The sequence below is a fragment of the Kryptolebias marmoratus genome, linkage group LG15 (genome assembly GCF_001649575.2).
Source record: "Kryptolebias marmoratus isolate JLee-2015 linkage group LG15, ASM164957v2, whole genome shotgun sequence".
Lineage (NCBI taxonomy): Eukaryota > Metazoa > Chordata > Actinopteri > Cyprinodontiformes > Rivulidae > Kryptolebias > Kryptolebias marmoratus.
This window is the reverse complement of record NC_051444.1, coordinates 16,764,946-16,783,376: the sequence shown is the minus strand read 5'-3', so window position 1 is coordinate 16,783,376 and position 18,431 is coordinate 16,764,946. Positions and strand designations below refer to the sequence as shown.

At 41.0% G+C, this 18,431-nt stretch overlaps 2 protein-coding genes across 5 annotated transcripts in view; one reads left to right on the top strand and one right to left on the bottom strand.

The window, feature by feature from the left end:
* LOC108243306 (transcription initiation factor TFIID subunit 4-like) overlaps positions 1–8,841 on the bottom strand; it is a 75,800-nt gene extending 66,959 nt beyond the window's left edge. For 3 of the 4 annotated variants that reach the window (XM_017428649.3, XM_017428651.3, XM_017428652.3), the window contains exons 1-2: positions 7,440–8,841; positions 4,947–5,131 (exon numbers count right to left, since the gene is read on the bottom strand). In XM_017428649.3, the coding sequence (XP_017284138.1) occupies positions 4,947–5,131; positions 7,440–8,820 (1,566 nt within the window). In that variant the 5' untranslated portion in view covers positions 8,821–8,841. The remainder of the gene's footprint in view (positions 1–4,946; positions 5,132–7,439) is intronic. The other variant, XM_037979980.1, reaches the window with a different exon arrangement.
* Positions 8,842–9,970: 1,129 nt separating this feature from the next.
* On the top strand, positions 9,971–18,259 carry lsm14ab (LSM14A mRNA processing body assembly factor b). Its single transcript, XM_017428716.3, has 10 exons — positions 9,971–10,303; positions 10,831–10,994; positions 11,765–11,936; positions 13,699–13,887; positions 14,697–14,777; positions 14,983–15,159; positions 15,371–15,527; positions 15,863–15,889; positions 16,104–16,344; positions 16,438–18,259. The coding sequence occupies exons 1-10, from the start codon at positions 10,180–10,182 to the stop codon at positions 16,459–16,461; spliced, it is 1,356 nt and encodes a 451-aa protein (XP_017284205.1). The 5' UTR covers positions 9,971–10,179; the 3' UTR covers positions 16,462–18,259.
* Positions 18,260–18,431: the final 172 nt, after the last annotated feature.

The window sequence follows — 18,431 nt, the reverse complement described above, 5'->3', positions numbered from 1 at the left end:
GGTAAGAGCCACGGGGTGCATCCAACCGCCAGCTATGCCCCCGCTCACGCTCCCTCTCCCTCCCTGCGTCGCACACACCGGAGAACCAAAGCCTTGTTAGCTTTTTAAAATAATCAGGCAGTTGGATGATGAATGATTTAACAGGTATGGAAGGAAGGAAGCTCAGGATGCCTTCCGCTTCTCCCCTCAGGGCTGTAGGAAGAGTGACAGGCCGACAGAGGGGTTGAGCTCTGGGAATAAACACCATTCCCTTTCATTTCTTTGCTCCCGCTTTTCCTGTCGAGAAGGCAACGCCGCGGCCCACTAATTTGTCAACACCGTGACTGAGCGAGGAGACGACAATCTGCAACTCTCTTTTGAGAAGAGCGGGTCGGGATGGAGACAGGTTGGCTGGCTATGAGCAGAGAGGAGGGAGTCACTGGTGGGCACCTCCGCCAGAGCACCAGAGAGATCGAAAAATCTGTTAAAGACTGACTTCGGCAAACTTATTCTTTTCTTTTTGTCCATGAATAACTTATTCCAGGATTCTCGTTTACTGAATCAATTAGTCAGATTTGAAATTTAGAACAATGAGTTCTATCTTTTTCCAGCAAAACCACATAAAAAGATGATATGAAGCAATGTTTTCAATATCTTTTTTCTTATTCTGTACAGAAACCTAACTGGTAGTTTATTTTCTGTACTTTCATTACTTGTTTTTTTTATTTTTTTATTCCATCACATTATTCACATCCAAAAAAACTGCTTTACTTTCATATTCATAAACAGAATTTTAACATTAGTAAAAATTATACAAAATTGTATAAAATCTTATCTTACTGTAGTTCAGAATGTTACAGGAATAAAAAACAATGTTATCAGTGACTAAATGCCTTCAACCAAACTGAAAGAAAACAATGAAATGCTGCCCTCTAGTGTCAGTCTTTTGTCTTTGCACTTACTGATATGATCCACATCTAAATTACCTCTTTAGTGCAGCTGTCAACAAAGACTAAAGCTAAATCTGAGATGTAAAATCTTATATCTAAAATTTTAAGGTGAGGCTGAGGTGAGTCATAAATAAATATGTTTGCATCTTGATCATATAACCATCAGCTGGGGAAAAAGGTTGGTTTTGTTCTGGCAGAATAACTCATATTTGTGCTTTTGTTTGTTGAAGCTAAATAACAAAACTGTTAACACAAAAGCACAAAAGTCTCCTTTTAATGCCACACATTCATAAACCTAACTGACTAGTCGATTAATCAATTTACACATTAATAAATACTAAAAAGCTACCTTACTAACTACCTTTTTAAAAAGAAGAGGACTTAATTTTATTCTAGATCAACACTGAAATGCAAGATATTGTAAGTGATGACTTAGAGAGGTAAGATAAATCTTATTTAGTCATAAAATTAATCAGTGGGAATTATAAAAACAGATCAATCATTTAATTTTCTTTTACATGATCTCGGTTTACATATTGCAACATTAATACTACGTAAAATGGCCGACTTTGAAGGTAAAAAAGCTAAATATTTTTGGTTATATGGCCAAAGTATAATTTTATGATCTGAGAATAATAACTGGAAATGTTGTACAGAGGAAAAGATGCTCAGTTATTAAACTGTGCAGGTGACTTCCTGTCACTGCAATGTCAGCGCTGTTAAAGTTAACCCATCTGATTTACAAAACAAACTCTGCGGGATTAAATATTAATAAACCTTATTATCGAAAGCAACCAGGTTCTGAAGGCGTGCGCCGACCAACAGAGGCACGAGTTTTGAAATGAACGCTTCCACAGGTGATAATCAGAAAATTCCTATTAATGATTCAGTGGCTTGTTAAATTTTGATGAGATGTCCCCGTGGAGTCATTAAGACGCCCTGAGATGTTAACTCACCCATTAATCTCAATTTAATCTATGGATAAAATAATCAAGAATATTCATTTGTTCTAATCACGCGTTTTAAGATATTAATCACGTCGCAATTAGGGGCTGGAACTAAGCTGCGCATTTAATGAGATGAGGTGGTGCCCGCCCAGCATCAACGATGCGAGCGCACGTGTAATTGGATCAAAGTTTCTCGAATTTAATCAGCTCAATTAGTTTTCACAAAAAGGTCCACAACTGAGGCAGTACCTCTGACAGGGATTATACAGAGCTGAGGACACTGAAGGATGTCCTAAATGTGGCCTTGGTTCCTCTCCGGACCCAAAAACTGCTGCTTAACTAATTTAACTTAAACTAATAGAATTCCAATAATTGGGTTTGGCTTTACTTGTGTAGATTATTCGTTTTTTAGTTTATTTGACAAGGACTATAGATAAAAACAATATCACAAATTTAAAAAACGCAATCATTGCAGCGCTTGTTTGGCTTTTGACCACAGATGATTTGCAGATCCAGTCTCTGATAAGGCTTTTAAAAGAAAGTGAATGTCCTTTAACAGCTGCATTCTTAAAAGTACATGTTGGGTTAGTGTATTTTACTTGCAAATGTAAACCTGCTGTATGACCTGGGTCAGGTGTGCGGGGCTGTATCTGAGTTTTCTACGTGACATCCACAAATGGATGATTAAAAAAACATCATGCAGGTTCATCTGGATGCAGGTTTTAAAAGGTTGACACTCAACAGAATTTTAAACCTACATTGGAAAGCATCTGAGCAATGAGATGAAGTCATTTTTAAAAATATTGTAATAACATCAATCATTTTTAGGTGCACTAGTTTGAAACGTTTTATGGTCAGATGAGACAAAGATTAAAATATTTGGTTGCAATGACTAGATCTATGTTTGGAGGCGTGAAGGTGAGGCTTTCAAACACTGCACTAACAGTCAAGCATGGTGGCGGTAGCATCATGCTGTGCTACTGGTGCATTGTACGAGTGGATGGAATAACAAAGGAGGAGCACTGCCTCCAAATTCTTCAACTTCACCTCAAATCAACAGCTAGATGATTGAAACTCGGACACAGTTGGGGGTCTCAACACGACAATGATCCCAAACAAGCATCAAATTTAATTTCTGAATGGATAAAGCAGGCCAGCATTAAACCCTGATCTCAACCCTACTGAAAATGTGAAGATTATGATTAAAAGCCATGTCTGCGACAGGAAACCGGCCAACTTAAATGAACTCCACAGATTCTGCCAGTTTTATGCCACAAGCTTGCTGATGGCTACAAAACGAGTGTGGTCGAGGTACACCTTTCAGAAGGACATTTAACCAAATATTAGTGGGGGTTTGTGTGGATATTTGAGCCTTTATGTATAATTTTAACCTTGTGTGGATAAGAGAAATCCCACAATAAATTCAAATTTGTGCACCCAGATCCTGTTTGCTTTTTTATTATTGAAGATGTATGTTGTGTAATTATTCCATCCTGGAAAAAAAAAAACAGTTCCAAAACATAATTAAAAACCCAAAACTATTATGACATTTATGTCCATGATGACTTCTGTCTTCTAGTGAGCAGCTGAAGTAAAATGACCAGTAAAACTGATGAGTTAACACAAAACAGCCCTGAGAGAAGCCAAGTTTTTATTTCTAAACTGCTTCACTACGCAGTCGCTTGATTTTAAATATTAACATAAACCTTTTATCTGTACTCAAGCATCTTGGGTGCCTTTAGCACCCAGATGTTGTTGTTATCTCCCTCCATTTAAAATCACAACAAAGACATCCACTGTCACCTGACATTCAACAACAAGAGCATCTTCTCTTCTGCTCCCCAAAGGACAGAGTCCCTCCCTGAAACTTCATCAAGGTGTCAGCTTGGAATTAGCTTGAGTCTGTTCAAGAAGGAAGCCCCCCGGTGATTATTTCTTGGTGTACAATAATTTTGTCTTTGACATCAGAACCTCTACACCTAATCCAAAACGCTGCCGTTGCCTGATTTTTAATCCTGGTGTTTTTCCCATCACATTCTTCGGTCACTATGCAGACTTCAAGTTTTTGTTCTGTTTTTTTTTCCCCTAAACTTTGCTTCTAGCCTGCAGGGTAAAGTAGAGAGGGATTCTTTTCTATATGAATGAGGTACAATTATCCATCCGGTCATTTTAAAATCCATACGAATGCTGAGGATTTTTTTTTCTGATCTGACTTCACAGAGAAAATACAACCCTTTACTTGAGTCAGGACAGCAATGTCACTCCATATCTGTCACTGGGGGAGGGGGGGGGGGGTAAAACCCCTCCGTTTCAGATTACATCTGAACATTACTGGACAGCACTTACTTTTATCTGACTTTATCTCTCACCGAGTGTCCGAGTTCTTGAATTAAAAAACTGAACACGTTACTGTTTCTTTCTTTAACAAGAACGTAGCCACATTTCAGAGACACTTCTAGCTCTGTGTGCTTTTTGCATTTTTCTGATGGTGATATTTTTAACCTTATACTAAACACTGCCTTGTCAATAACATTTATTGCGTGAATATTAAAGGTTTAGTGTTATAGACCTACATAAATTAAACAAAAACTATACAGAAGTTTTGTTTCTTTGCATTTGAACAAATGGTGACACTGAAACACATCAGTGGAACTGTGACCCATGTTCCTTTAAACACATCTAATTATGGTAATGCCAGAGAATAAATACTTTCTTTGTTTTTTTTAAAGAAAATAAGAGATGGGAAGTCAAATCTTTAAATAAGCCTATATGTGAATTACAAATAAAGGACATATTCTTTAGATGTTTGTCAGAAAACAATGTAAATATTACATATATGTATTTGAACATTTCATATGAAACCTATACCTGTGTGACATGTAGAAAAAAGATGTTCAGAACATACAAAACAAAACTGAGCCCCCGTCAAAACAAGAAATGTGACAACCAGATAGACATCAATGTAATCAATCAGCTCAGGACTTCCTCACGTCTCTTTTTTTCCTGTTCTCCTTCCCGACAGACACCCCGTGTCTACAGACGGTGCCGGTCACGGAGAGCGGCGTCTCACCTGAGGAGTTGTTACTCTGAAGGACGTCCCGGTGGTCGGGGTCGCAGGTCGCGGAGAGATGTTGTTCTGGGCCTGAGCCTGGGCCTGGGCCTGGGCCTGAGCCTGAGCTTGAGCTTGAACTTGAGCCAGAGCCTGCTGAGGAACCATGACGAACTGGCCCAACTCGGTACGTACCAACACCATCCCTGAAGAGAAACAAGGAGCAACAATCGTCCTTATCCTTAGTATTACATCCAAACCAGCTATCACATGTTTCATATATTTTGGATGAGGGTGGTGGGTGTGTTTAACCATTACCAATCGGTGAGGTTATACAGTGGAGATGGATCAGATGAACACAAACCATCTCGGTTTTGCTGCTGCAGGCCCAGGATGCTGAGGAGCCTCCTCTAATCCACAGACCAACTCTCCCCTTTCTCATTAGTTCCAGAGAGGATATGATTTTTGGCATATCTCTTTCTCTCTTGTCGTCTCCTGAAGTCGAACTGGAAGTGGAGTGGAGTTTTCTACAAAATAATGCTCTGCGGCAAACCGACATGTCCACCAAAAACTGGCTCAAAAACCAAAGCAGTGATGGATTAGTCAGATTCGACTCCCACTAAAGTGTTGCAGAAGTGTTTATGAATTGGTGCTGCGTGAACGTAAACGCTAGAAAAGTCCAGCAAATGACAGCGTTTCGCATGAAGGAGTCGAAAAAAGATGTCTCAGTCTGACTGAAACCTGCTTTTTCTTAAGGTCTTATAAATTGCCTTAAATGATTATAAGTTTTTCGCTAATCTGTACTTATTTTTAAATGACTACAGGCACAAAGTAGTAAACAAAACTACTATTTGCAATGAAGGCAACGTTTTGAGAAAACCATGTGGTTTAAGTACACAGGTGACCATCCAAGCTGCAGGAACTTCACTAAAGTTGTTTTTTTTTTATCACGAGCTAAGACAGCAAGACTGCGTTTATCGTGGCACCACGGTTGTGCAGTAGCTCAAGTCGGGTCGAGATGAAATTACACAAGTTCAAAAAGAAGGTTAGCCGTATCTTCTGGTCCTGTTCCGATACAATGAGACCGAGCCATTATTTCTGAGGTCAGATGACTCAGAACAGCATTCAAGGGCAGTCCACTGTTATTACCTGTGCTTTCCTTTAGCAGAACATGAGTTCCCATGGAGGTTAATAGGACAGCCAATTCAGGGCCTTGGAAAAATAATACATCAGAACAATACTTTTTGGTTCAAACGTACGGTAAAGAGTTGTGTTTATTCCACCAAGCAAAACAGATGTGCACTTGTGTGAAAATAGGGAAACAATTTAGATAAATTATTCCCTAAAAGCGTTAAGAAATTAAATAATAAACAACTACAAGGAAATCTACCCTCAATTTTTTGGACAAAATGCTCCGATCAGTTCGAAACAACATGAAGTGTTGCTTTGCTCTCGGGCTTGTTTGAAAATTTCCACTTTATATGTACTTATTTCACTGTTTGTGCCACAAATCAAACTGTATTCTCCGTCAAGGCAAAATCTCAGACTGAGGTAAGGGTGTGATCACTGCTGTTCGTGTGGTTTTTAAATGGTTAAGTAGACGATTTTAACCCAACCTGACACTTGGTGGACACATGAAGCCTCAGCAAAGGAATGTTTCCCCACCAGCACCTCTTATTTTGTTGCTAATCATTTTCCAATTGTAAAACAGGACATTCAAATCCGCCCGTCACTGTTATAGGTGCTCCACGTCTGAAAGCAGTGCAGCTCAGAGGTTCACTGAACAGAACCGTCGCCTCTTGAAAACTTTTCCGGTCGGTTTCTTCGTGGAGTTTCAGTGATTACCCTAAGCTGGCGCAGAATGCCATTCAGGTTGCCCCCAACATCCTCTTACATCCCCCCCCCCACACACACACACACACACAAAAAACCATATCGTTCTGGTTGATTTTAAAGCAATCTTAGGTGTAAGTGCGAGCGCGCAGGGATGTTTGTCCTATTTATCTTTGTCCTGTGACAGATTAGTGATTATCTCTGACAGCAGGAATGGGCTCCAGACCAACAACTCTGAACAGGGTAAAGATTGTGTTGAAAGCAAATGAATGAATGAATGAATGAATGAAAACATTCTGTGCGGTTGAAATGTCCCACGCTTAATGTACCTTGAGCTGTGTGAGTATGTTTTTTTTTTCTTAAAACAAAAACATCTCCATTGTTTTTTTTTTTTAATAGTTCAAATGTGCTGCTACCTTTTATCTGTCAGAGCTTTGATTAAATGTTGTCCAGAGAAGCACTGGTTGTTCATGGGGGCTTTTCGTACGAAAACTTAAAGCTGAGCACCGTGTACACTGTGCTTCAAAACGAGTAACATAACGTGTAGAGCTCCCACATCACATACACAACAACGTGGAAGAGGCTAAGGAGATGTAGATGTTACAAAACAAAAAGACGGAGGAGTTTTTATAATATCATTATTTCAACACCACCTTCTCACAGCTCCCCTGCAAACCTTACCCGGTGGGATGGTGAAGCCGGGGGGTAGCTGAATGGTAGCCTGCTGTTGGGAAGGTCTGACAATCAGCTGGGGGGCCACGATCCGCTGAGGAGCTGCGAGTCCAGGACGGGGTTGAGTCTGTGCAGATGTGGCCACAGCAGGTGTCGGAGAGGGAGCTGTGGGCCTGACCATGCTGATGGTGGTGGTGGTGGCGGTGACAGATGTAGTCTGAGCAGTCACGCATGCAGTGGAGGTTGCCGTCCCTGTCCCACACACAGCTGTAGTAGTAGTGGCAGAGCTCAGAGGCGGGCTCGATGTCGTGGTGGTTGGAGCTGCTGTAGTGGTTGGAGCGGCTGTGACAGCGGAGGAAGTCGAGGATACAGTGTTTATCACTGAGCTGACACTACTAGACTGGCTTGATATTACAATTTTGGACTGACAGTCGTCTACGTTGGAAGCCCCAGAATCCGTGGCTGGTTTGCTGTGATCCTCAGGGGAAGCTGAAGAGGTGACAGGTCCTAATCGCGCGCCCTGCTGGACCACCAGGGCCGAAACACTGGTCCCGTTGCCGTTCTGGGCTATACTGGCTACAATGTGACTCGGGAGTCTACGCAAAGCGATGGTGGGAGTCCCCCTGTCGAGAGCAATGGCTGACTGACCTACAGGCAGGCTTGCGTTGGACAGGGTGAAAGTCGATGTGTTGATGGAGGATGTGAGCGGTCGGGTCGAGTTTGGCGGAGTTGTGGCCACGGAGGAGCTGGCGTTTTCGGCCGCCGCGGCGCCGCTGTTCCTCCTCGTCGTCACGGCGGCGCCGTTCAAACTCTTTATCCGAGCCGAAGCGCTCCTCCTCGGCGTCGCCGCGCGTTTCCTCGGCGTGCCCGCCTCCGCCGGCGTGTCCCCCGCGCCGGGGCTAGCCTTGGAGCTCCGGCTGGACGCGGTGCTGATGCTGTCCTGCGGTGGTGCCAAAGTTGACCCGCCAGATGCAGCCAGTGTTGTGATGGATGCTCCATGTGATTGAGGACCGCTGCTAGTGGTGTTCACGCAGGCAGCCGAAGTGGTGGGAGGCTCGCCAAAAGCAGAAGTAGAGCCCAGTGAGGGAGATGTGACAGTTTTATCCGGGCTAGCGTCTTTCGAGTTTATTTCTTGGCGCATTTCGGGTTTATTACGCCGTCCTTGTTGTTGTTGTTCTAGTGTTGTGGTGCTCACTGGAGCTGGTAGCGTTTTTCCTAAGTGATGGTTAGCAGGGGCCACAGAGCCAGCGCCTCCGTTTTCGTCCGTTTTACCTGCCGAGCTGCTTTGTCCAGTAAGCTGAGACTCCAACGAGCCTACGAGGTCGCTGACAGCTTTTTCATCCACCTCTGAAAAGAGCATATCTTCCAGGGGGTCGGAGGCGCCCGCCATCTCTGATCACACAGAGCTGTCTTGTATTTTATTACAACGCGCATGCGTGTTACTAGGCATTGTGGGAATGAATCTGACGTCATGAAATGAGAGGGGAGGCAAGTGGTGCCTTCACGGAACCCGCCAGGTGTGGAAATAAAACTGACATTTTCTTGTAACTTTTTAGATACCAGACAGTAATAATATTAATAGTAATAACACTGCTAATAGTGTAAATACTGTGTAATTGTGTAACAGTCCCAAACAAGAACCTGTTTTTGTTGTGATAGAGTTTGTTTTTTCTTTAAGTAGTTTTTCAAATTTTCAAAACTGGTTAAAAAAAAAGCAGTGAGACATTACTGCAGAAAAATAAGTGTATTGTTTTCACAAATGAGTAACTAACCCTTACATCATTTAGTCAGAGACTTTTAAGGTTAAAGGCACTAAAAATAGCTGGCATTAAATATAGATCTTCAGCAAAATTGCATTTTGTTAATCTGATAGAGTCAACATAATTTTGGATTATACTGTGGTTTTAGCGAAGTTGCTCCTCATCCTTCTGTGCTGTATTTATACACCTTGGTTCACTGATTTCTTTCTTCCAGTATAGACACACAACTTGTTCTAGATGGTCAACAGAAACTGAAAAGAAGAGCCAAAATTTGAATTTTGGGTGAAATTATTCTCCAAACCATCATGTGATAGTTAAAATAAAAGCTTATTTATAAATTTAATTTTATGTAGAAGGCAAGACTTTTCATCAAAGATGGAAAACAGTGGGAAAACATGTATGCATGATAAAAGTTAAAAAAGGAGTGAAATAACGATAATAATTTGTGAATATGTACACAAACACATGCAAATATGCTATATACTTTTAGAAAAAAAGCTAAATCAAGAGCTAGTACAAAATACAGACGCACACACATACAATGAAAGTAAAAGAGAGTTTTTTTATCTGCTTTCAGAAATATTTATATTTAGGGCCACTCAGAATTAGTATTAATAATTAATATTCAAAAATTGAATGATTTAATTTCCGCCTTTCATGCTGCATTTGAACAACAAAAAAAATACAGACACAAAAATCCCATAAAATTAAGTTTTGTGTGGCTGACTTCATAAAAAGCAAAGCGAGGAAAAAGCTGGTTTGGAGGAATAAACTACAATCCCAGCATCCTCAGCGGCGGGGAGAGGAAAATGAAATCGGCCATGTCGTGTTAAGAATCACGGAACGGGCGAATGTGGTTCAGGGAGTAGCTCACCTATTTGTTATGTAGCCTTAAACCAAAACTTGTGAAATTTAAACATCTCGCCCCTCGTTTGACGGTAAATATTTTCCGCAGAAGTCGTTAGCGTTTGTAAATTTAGCGGGTAAACATGAGCGGAGGAGGGACGCCGTACATCGGCAGCAAGATTAGCCTCATCTCCAAGGCCGAGATCCGCTATGAAGGAATTTTGTACACCATTGACACGGAGAACTCGACTGTAGCTCTTGCTAAAGGTAAGTTTAGTAACATATAATTCGATTTCAACCACAAAAAAACGTTTTAATATAGCCCTTTTATTGTAGTTATGCGAAATGGTTTTTAGCGCAGTTAGCCGAGTTAGTTAGCTTTTCGTTAGCCGTCTGAAGGCTAATGGTGTTGCTCAGTGTCCTTTGTTTACTTTGTTTTTGCCCTAGTCTTAAATCTCGGGTACATAAAGACACAAAACAAAAAGCCCACGCGTTGATGCTGTAATGCATATTTCAGTAAAGCTACACTTGCAGTTTTTGTCCACCTAAGTGAGATTTTAATGTCGATTTTGAAACTTGTGTGAAGCTAATTCAGCCCTCCAACTAGCGTACTTCTAATTAGGGTACTTAAGGTTTGAGCTACAGACTTGAACAGTGGCCACACTGGTTCAAGAACTCAATTAAAAAGGTATCATGTGGTAACTCTTCATCGTGTTGTCTTTTAGAGCACGTTCATTAAAAAAAAAAAGTGAAATGCAATTTGTAAACTGTTTATTTGGTTTTTGTTCAAACAGTTCGCTCTTTTGGCACCGAAGACCGTCCCACAGACAGGCCTATTCCACCTCGGGAAGAAGTGTTCGAGTACATCATCTTCAGAGGCAGTGATATAAAAGACCTGACGGTCTGTGAGCCTCCCAAAGCCCCCAGCACTCTGCCTCAGGACCCTGCCATAGTTCAGGTAAGCTCAGTTATGTGCTAAAAGTGTTCAAGTAGTTTGTCACATTTCCTTTGTATGCTGCAAAGCAGTTTTTAGAAAGTTTAAGTCAAGGAAACAATACTTTGCTTACACGCACAAGTTCATAAAGTATTTTACATGGAGTTGCGTTGACGCAGGTGTTTCCCATTACATTAATTATAGCTTCAGAACCATGAAGCCCACTCACTTTAGTATAAGTTAGACAAGCATCCATTGAAGTAGTTTATGCCGCCAGTTGTAGTTTATATCATGGCAAAGAAAGGGACATTTGCCGTGAACGTTACCAAAATACCTCATGAACTGCTGGAGAGATTTGAAGGAAACTTGCAGGAAGCAATCAATGGATGTAACCTCTGCAGTCAGTTTTACAGATATTGAGCTAACATTTGAAGTAGTTGACCCTGAGAGTCATTCACAACACTTACTCTGTGAAATCTCACAATATCACACATTCCGTTATGTTCAAGGTTTGTCCAAAATGGCTATAACGTCAACATTTCTCAGGATACGAGGAACTTGGTCTATAACTCTGGCGTGAAAGGTAGTGGGTGATATGTGTTCTTTCGTTCTTTCAATGAATGCTGGGCCTTTAATTTTTAAATGAGTTATAAATTAGTCATGTCTAGCATCAAATCTGTAGCTGTGACAGTGTTGCAACTTGTGTTTTTTTTATGCAGCTGTGTTTAAAAACTCTAATAAGCTTTTAAAATATATATTTAAGTTTATAACCGGCTTTATATTTGTCTTTGCAGTCCTCAATTGGATCTTCAAATGCTGCATCTGCGCCATCATTCCAGTCTCCTGGGTCCTACCCGGCGTTCAGCAGGCCTCCTGTTCCAGCCTACAGTCAGTTTGGTGTCGGGCCCATTGGAGCACAGCAGTTTGGACCCCCTGGAGCTAAGGAGGAGTTCCAGTTCAAAATAAGTGAGTTCGTACAGTGAGAAGGAAAATAAAAGAACACCGTGAGAAATGTTTGGACTTTTGTTTCCAGCTACATAAGTCAGTGTTTCAAAAAAAGAAGACAGGAAATTGTTCACAGGGGGTTTTAAAAGCCAAAGCTAACATTTAAACTGAAATGTAACGAACTTTATAAAAAGCTTTATTTTTTTCTTATATAAATGAAGCACATCTGGGTATTACAATTTCAGTATTTTACTCAACACTTCCATCTGATTACACTTACAGAATAATACATGACTTTATGAAACACTTAGACTAAAAGTTCTGGTGAAGCTTTCTGATCTTTTTAAAACTCAGTGGAAATTGTTTTTATAAAGACTCATCAGGATATGTGTTTCTCTAAAAAAAAATTGATTACGTCTCTGTGTATAAAAGGAATGTATTGCTCATCACCAGTAGGGTTTCAAGGCAAAAAATACCACCGGGTGGCGGTACAGGCTGCTCTGTGTGCCGTTGTAAATTAGATCAGTGTTTTCCAACCGTGACCCCTGAAGCATGTTATTCTGCGTGTTTAAGGTGTTTCCCTTCTCCAGCACATCTAATTTAGAGGACTGAATTACCTCAACAGCTTGTTATCAACTTCAGCAGAAGCCTGTGGATGACTCAGCACTTTTAATCAGGTCTGCCGATGCGGGGAACAGTCTAAAACATGCTGGAGAAACGGCACTGGGAGACACTGATTTAGTAACAAAAGTGGTTATCCTAATGATAAGTGTGATGAGATCAAACAGAGAGCTCTTTTTCAAGAACCGCTTTAATTTCAGAGGATATTTGGGCTTTAATATTTGAACACACTGGTCAGTCACACCGGTTTACCGAGTCCTGACAGAGGTCAGAAATGGTTAACAAGTCAAGTCGTTTTAATCTTTCATGATTTGCAGAAATCTTTTTCTTCCTGCTCTGATGTGCATCAGGTCTGTTTCAAGACATTAAAATTACCCCAAGCTGGCACTTAAACCTTTTGGTGTTGGTTGAGCTTTAGTGATTTTAGCATTTATGTTTTGTTTCCTAAACATTTTGTAAATGTAAATAAATATGCACACCTAGCCTTTCGTTGCAAACTAACACACTTTGTACCGATTTGAATCGTTCTAAATTTTACTGGGACTGGGTTAAAGAGATTTAAATATCTTAAAATAAAAATTGATGTCAGTTTCATGTTGGGGTTTTTTTTTTTTGCCAAGGGTTCTGCAGTTGACAGAAGCGCAGTCTGTTTCCCAGTCCTTATTTACGTTTGATATAAATAGAGCAGAAATCCAACAGGACTTTCTAAAGATATGTCCAGGCACTCTCAAAAAAACTTGTCTGTTTGGGCTCGTGGGCAAAGCTCGGGAGCTCCTGTAGGTTTAGGTGAGGTTTTAGTCAAAAGCAGCTTTATTTTGAAATCTTCAGCTCAAGTATTTTTACTCCAAAACCAGGGGAGATACATGAAAGGTGAGGTACATTTGTCAGCTATGGTTGAACAGAAAGCTATGGTTATCAATTTATTTTTTTGAGCTAGTTTTAACTGAACTGGATAAAAATATTACCAAGTAAAGGAGCTCCAACAAAAGATGCTTTGCAGCTATTAAATGACAAAAATTGCAGCTTTTTAAATGTATGACACTTTAAAAACATTTGTATTCCAAAGCAGCGTAAAAACCAGCTGACAGGCCTCTGAAATCCCACCAGCAGGTTTTAAGAAAGACACATGAAGTGTCTCCCTGACTTTGCCCTCTGTTTGCAGGATGCACTAGTCCTCAGCTGGACTCTTTGACAAAAAGCCCCCCCGCTGAGCAGACAGCCCCATCGGCCGCTGCCCCAGGCCCATCTGCACCGGTGGGACAGAGGAGTCAGACTGGGGTGACGGCCCCCAAACCCACCAGCACTTCCACTGGAAGCCAGAAACCCCCCGACCTGCTCGAGCAGAAAAAAGGTGACGTCTTTATACTGTAAGAAGTTTGAAACAAATGGACTTCAGTCGGACAGCAGCAGAGTTCCTTTGTTTTCTACAGAGTGGTGAGACAGAAGCTGATCCTCTAAACGGCACAAAACAGAGTTTGAATCAACAAGCGAGTCGAGGACTATTAGCATGACAGATTAAATAGTTTGATTAAACAAAACAGGGATGAACAATATGATCAAACCGAACAGTTCCTGCATCGTTAAATCTGGATCAGAATGTTATATTTAATAATGTTGTCAGTGTACAGATGTGATTGTAGGGCATACATTTGAATACATGACTTTACTCGCTGGTCTGCATGCAGCTGGACAATCATTTTTTGTATTTCGAAGACTGACAGGTAGCTCAGACTGTTTTGTGATGGCTTTGTATTTATACTGGAACCAAAAAACGTCACACATTGGCTCTAGTTGTTTGTGCTGAGGAACAGACTCTATTGAGAAACAGAAAATATCTCCTTAACTGCTCAACTTAAAATGATGGGCTTTAAAGATCATTATAAAATAAAAATATTGGATCTAATTTTGTTTTTAATCTGTGTATTGGGAACCTGTCACGTCTGTAATATCACTGTAGTACAGGGGTGTACAACGTTACAGCATCATTCTGTGTTTGTAACCATATCATCAAAAGTAAATCTTCTTTTCCCAGAAAGCTCAGGACAGGACCTGAGCCCAGAAGATCATCTGTCAGCAGATGTGAAAATGATTAATGGACAGATGTAGAATTATTATTATCTTAAATGACTTATTACAACGGTCTGGGTGTCTTTTTTTCAGCTCCTGAGGTTAAGAAGCCGTCACAGGCAGATAATGTACATGGTGCTGTTGAAAACCGGGATCCCAACAGGCGCCATCTTGGTACGTAAATGTGCTCTTTCACTGCTAACTGTGAGGTGATGCATGCAGACTTTTTCCCATTAAAACCTACTGTCAGAAAATCTATTTGTTTATCAATATGGGCTGAGAATCTGGGTTAATATTTCTCGTTAGGAGGCCAAATGACTCCTGTCCTGTAATTAAAGTGCACAGCAGATTGTAGATTTCAGTTTTCTCTTGACCGTAGCTGGTATGCAGCCTACCCGCCGCGGCCGTGGAAGAGGAAACCGCAGCAGAGGCAAAATAAACATGCGTAAAGACGGCACCGTGAAGTTTGAAGAAGACTTTGACTTTGAAACGGCCAATGCCCAGTTTCACAAAGACGAGATCGACAAAGAGCTGCAAAACAAGCTGAAACTGAAAGGTACCTCTTGATTTTTTTTTTTCTTCTTCCTGTTGGTTGCATGACTGTGTCTCGAGTGTTTATTAGCTGTTCAGTAAACGCTGCTCCTGCCTTGAAGCAAAGAAACCAGCAGACACCTGCCTGTTGGATCCACTGACCTCTGTGGAAAAGCAGACATCACAGGCCGCCGCTGCAGTTTTAACACGTGTCAAATGTCTTGCTCCGTAAATAGATGACAAACCCGAAAAGGCACTGAACGGAGAGGAAACCGCCGACCCTGAGCATCCAGCCAACGAGGGGGCGGCTGAGGAAGAGGAGGCCGTGATAAACACGTGTTACTACGACAAGACCAAGTCCTTCTTTGATAACCTGTCCTGTGACGACATGAGGTACAGCAGCACACACTCACACATCCCACTCTGGGCTCTTATTTTATTTACTTTCTGCTGAAGTCCTCTCAGGTGGTGAAGTGTGCTCAGCACAGCACTGAGTTAAATGTTCCCTCCATTTGAGAAGTAAATATAGGCCCTAATTATCAACACACACACACACACAGTGCCTGCTTGTCTCTTTTTACTGCGCTTTAAGAGAAAGTTATAAGTTAAAACGTATCACGCAGCACCAAACCAAACAGAACTGTCTCCATGAAACACTCTGCATGTTATCAACATTTGGACTGCGCTGGATAATTACACTGACAGATTCTTGTTTTTGTCTCTTTCAGTAAAATGGGTGACGGCAGATTTCCAAAGTAAGTCAAACATTTTCTCAAGCTTTGTTTGAAGAAGCGCATGTAGAACTCACTTTAAAGTGTCGCTTAGAGATTTTTAAAATGTACTTTTGAGAACTGTTGTCTGTCTACAACCTACTTTTCTCCATTGTTTGTTTTTATATGTAGTTTAGTATTGTCATGCGTTTAAAGAGAATGGGGAAAACGAGGTGCTGATGGTGTGTTTGTGTGTCAGGGACCGCAGACCGACCTGGGCCGAGGAGAGACGGATGAACGCGGAAACGTTCGGCATCCCTCTCAGGTACTCTCGAGGAAGAGGAGGTTACCGCGGCCGGGGGTTCATGGGGCCCCGCGGAGGCCGGGGCAGACCATCCAGCAGAGGTTCCTTCGGGCCCCCCCGGGGGGGCCCGCCCGGTTTCAGGGGTGGATATAGAGGCGGCAGAGGAGGCCGGGATTTCTCCGATTTCGAATACAGGGTAAATGCAACCAGCTCTGTGCTTTAATTCCAGCATAAATCAGTATTCATGAGCTCTTTTAGGCCTCAACTTTCTAATTTGTTCTTTTTTCAGAAGGATAACAAGGTGGCTGCGTAGTGCTGCAGTGATGGATCCTCAAACAATTGTAGCCACTCATCATGAAATGATTTCAGCTGTAGAAATGTTCTGTGGTCTTAACATTTGACAGAAAGAATGAAGACCTGGTTTCTGACACCAGCAGCTCGGTGGACTGTTTGACATCAGAGGGCGTGTCGGTCCCGCTCTCTCTGCTCCACTTCGAGACTTTTTGTTGTTTTTTTTTCCCCCCTCAGAAGTTTTATTAAATTGTTGGCAGATGGTGAAGACCACATGTAAATACAAAGCTTTGGAGTAATTCTGTACTTTTGCATCAATTCGATTCATTTCTTACTAAAATTGTCTTTGATATTAGGAGCCATACGAGCTCCCTTTACTGTGAGTGGATCACAGTCTGTGTGATCAATAGCTTTATTCTTTTTTTTCTTCTATGTTTTCAGTGTTTTAATTGACACCTGCTGCACCATGTTTTGTTCCTTTTCTGCCCAGCTTGGTTGCATTTTTTTTTTTCCTTCAACATTCATTCATTTTCAGTGAAGAATTGAGCTAGAAGCCATCTGAAAGAATCACAAACCTGATCTGTTTATCTGCAATGAATGAATGTACCGTATATCGAGCTCATAATATTTCCAGTTACCAACTAATACAGCTTGTCATTTTTTTCCCAGAGCTGATTCAGGACTGTTAGCTCAAACATTTAACCCTTAAACCTCCTGCATCAGATGAGTTTCTGCTTTCGTTCCGCACCTGGACTCCTGCCGGCGCGGAAACGATGCAGCCGAGTCGTTCGGTCCATCTGGGTTAATCCCACGGCTCCAGCTTTACAACGATGTGACCGCAGGTTTTTAGTTTGGACCGGACGTGTTTACATAGCTGTCAAAACAAAAAGAGGATTTCCACGATTTGTCCGCAAAGTTAAGTTTTCTTAGTAATATCTTAGACTTCATAGCAAATTAAACCCAAACAAGTTATATTTGACTAAAAAAAATGCTCTGCTGTTTTGCCAAAAAGATTGTCTTTTGACAGGATAAATTCATTCATATGTACGCTTGTTATTTCAGTGCTCAGATTTTCTTCTTCCCTCTCGTTTTCAGTCATCCCTGTGAATTGTTCTTGTGTTTCAGTGATATATTTTTTTTCTTTTTTCCAATCTGTGTTTGTACCGTCAGCATTTACCACTGCAAAATGAAGCACTTGCAGTTTTGTAAGAGTTGTTCACTGAAAATGGGAGTTTTTTTGTTTTGTTTTGTTTGTAAATGGATTCAAATGATGTCTTCAAGCATGTTAGCTGCATTCCTGACAACTTTGTACCCTTCGGCTTGTTTGTAGCTCCACTTGTTGCTTTCGTCTTTGTGAACGTTCTCAGGAGTGAATTTATTTTTTTACGGACTCTCGATCAAAAGGACAAGAACTGGATGTGGCGCCAGTATTTTCAAGTGGGTTTCTCTTCATTTGGATCCATATTTCATCTGTTTGTTTAGGGAGTGCCTTGAGAGTGGTGATTCTTTTCTCCCTTTAACTAAATGTTACATTGTGACAGAAGAACAGCTAGCACTACAAGATAACGCTAGATCTTTCTTTTTTTTTGTAACTGTGGTTCAACTGAAATAAAATGTTTTAATTGGATAAAAAGGCCAGTGAACCATAAATTGGCTCTTGTTTAACCAAAAGGGATTAAATTTGAGACAAAGTGATTTAAAAACTGACATTTGTTCTTATGTTTGTTACTTTTTCCAGTCACTGGACTTGTTTTTTTTTTCTTGAATATCAGCTAAATTGAATTTTTACAAAAGCAAAATAAAGAGTTGTACAATTTGTACGTCTGTTGTTTTTTTGGTTCACTTGTTTAAGTTTCATGTCAAAATGGTCAAACTAATTTTGATGCGAGCATGAGCCTAACATTGGTAAATTAAAGTACTCAGTAAGTCAGATGGTTTAAAAGAAATGGGAAGCTGATCAGTTTGTCAGTAATAAACTGTTGAGGAGAATTA

Coding starts and splice junctions, on each gene's coding strand:
- lsm14ab (XM_017428716.3), top strand. CDS start 10,180: ATGAGCGGAGGAGGGACGCCGTACATCGGCAGCAAGATTAGCCTCATC. Junction 10,304..10,830: donor GACTGTAGCTCTTGCTAAAG/GTAAGTTTAGTA, acceptor TTGTTCAAACAG/TTCGCTCTTTTGGCACCGAA. Junction 13,888..14,696: donor CCTGCTCGAGCAGAAAAAAG/GTGACGTCTTTA, acceptor TCTTTTTTTCAG/CTCCTGAGGTTAAGAAGCCG.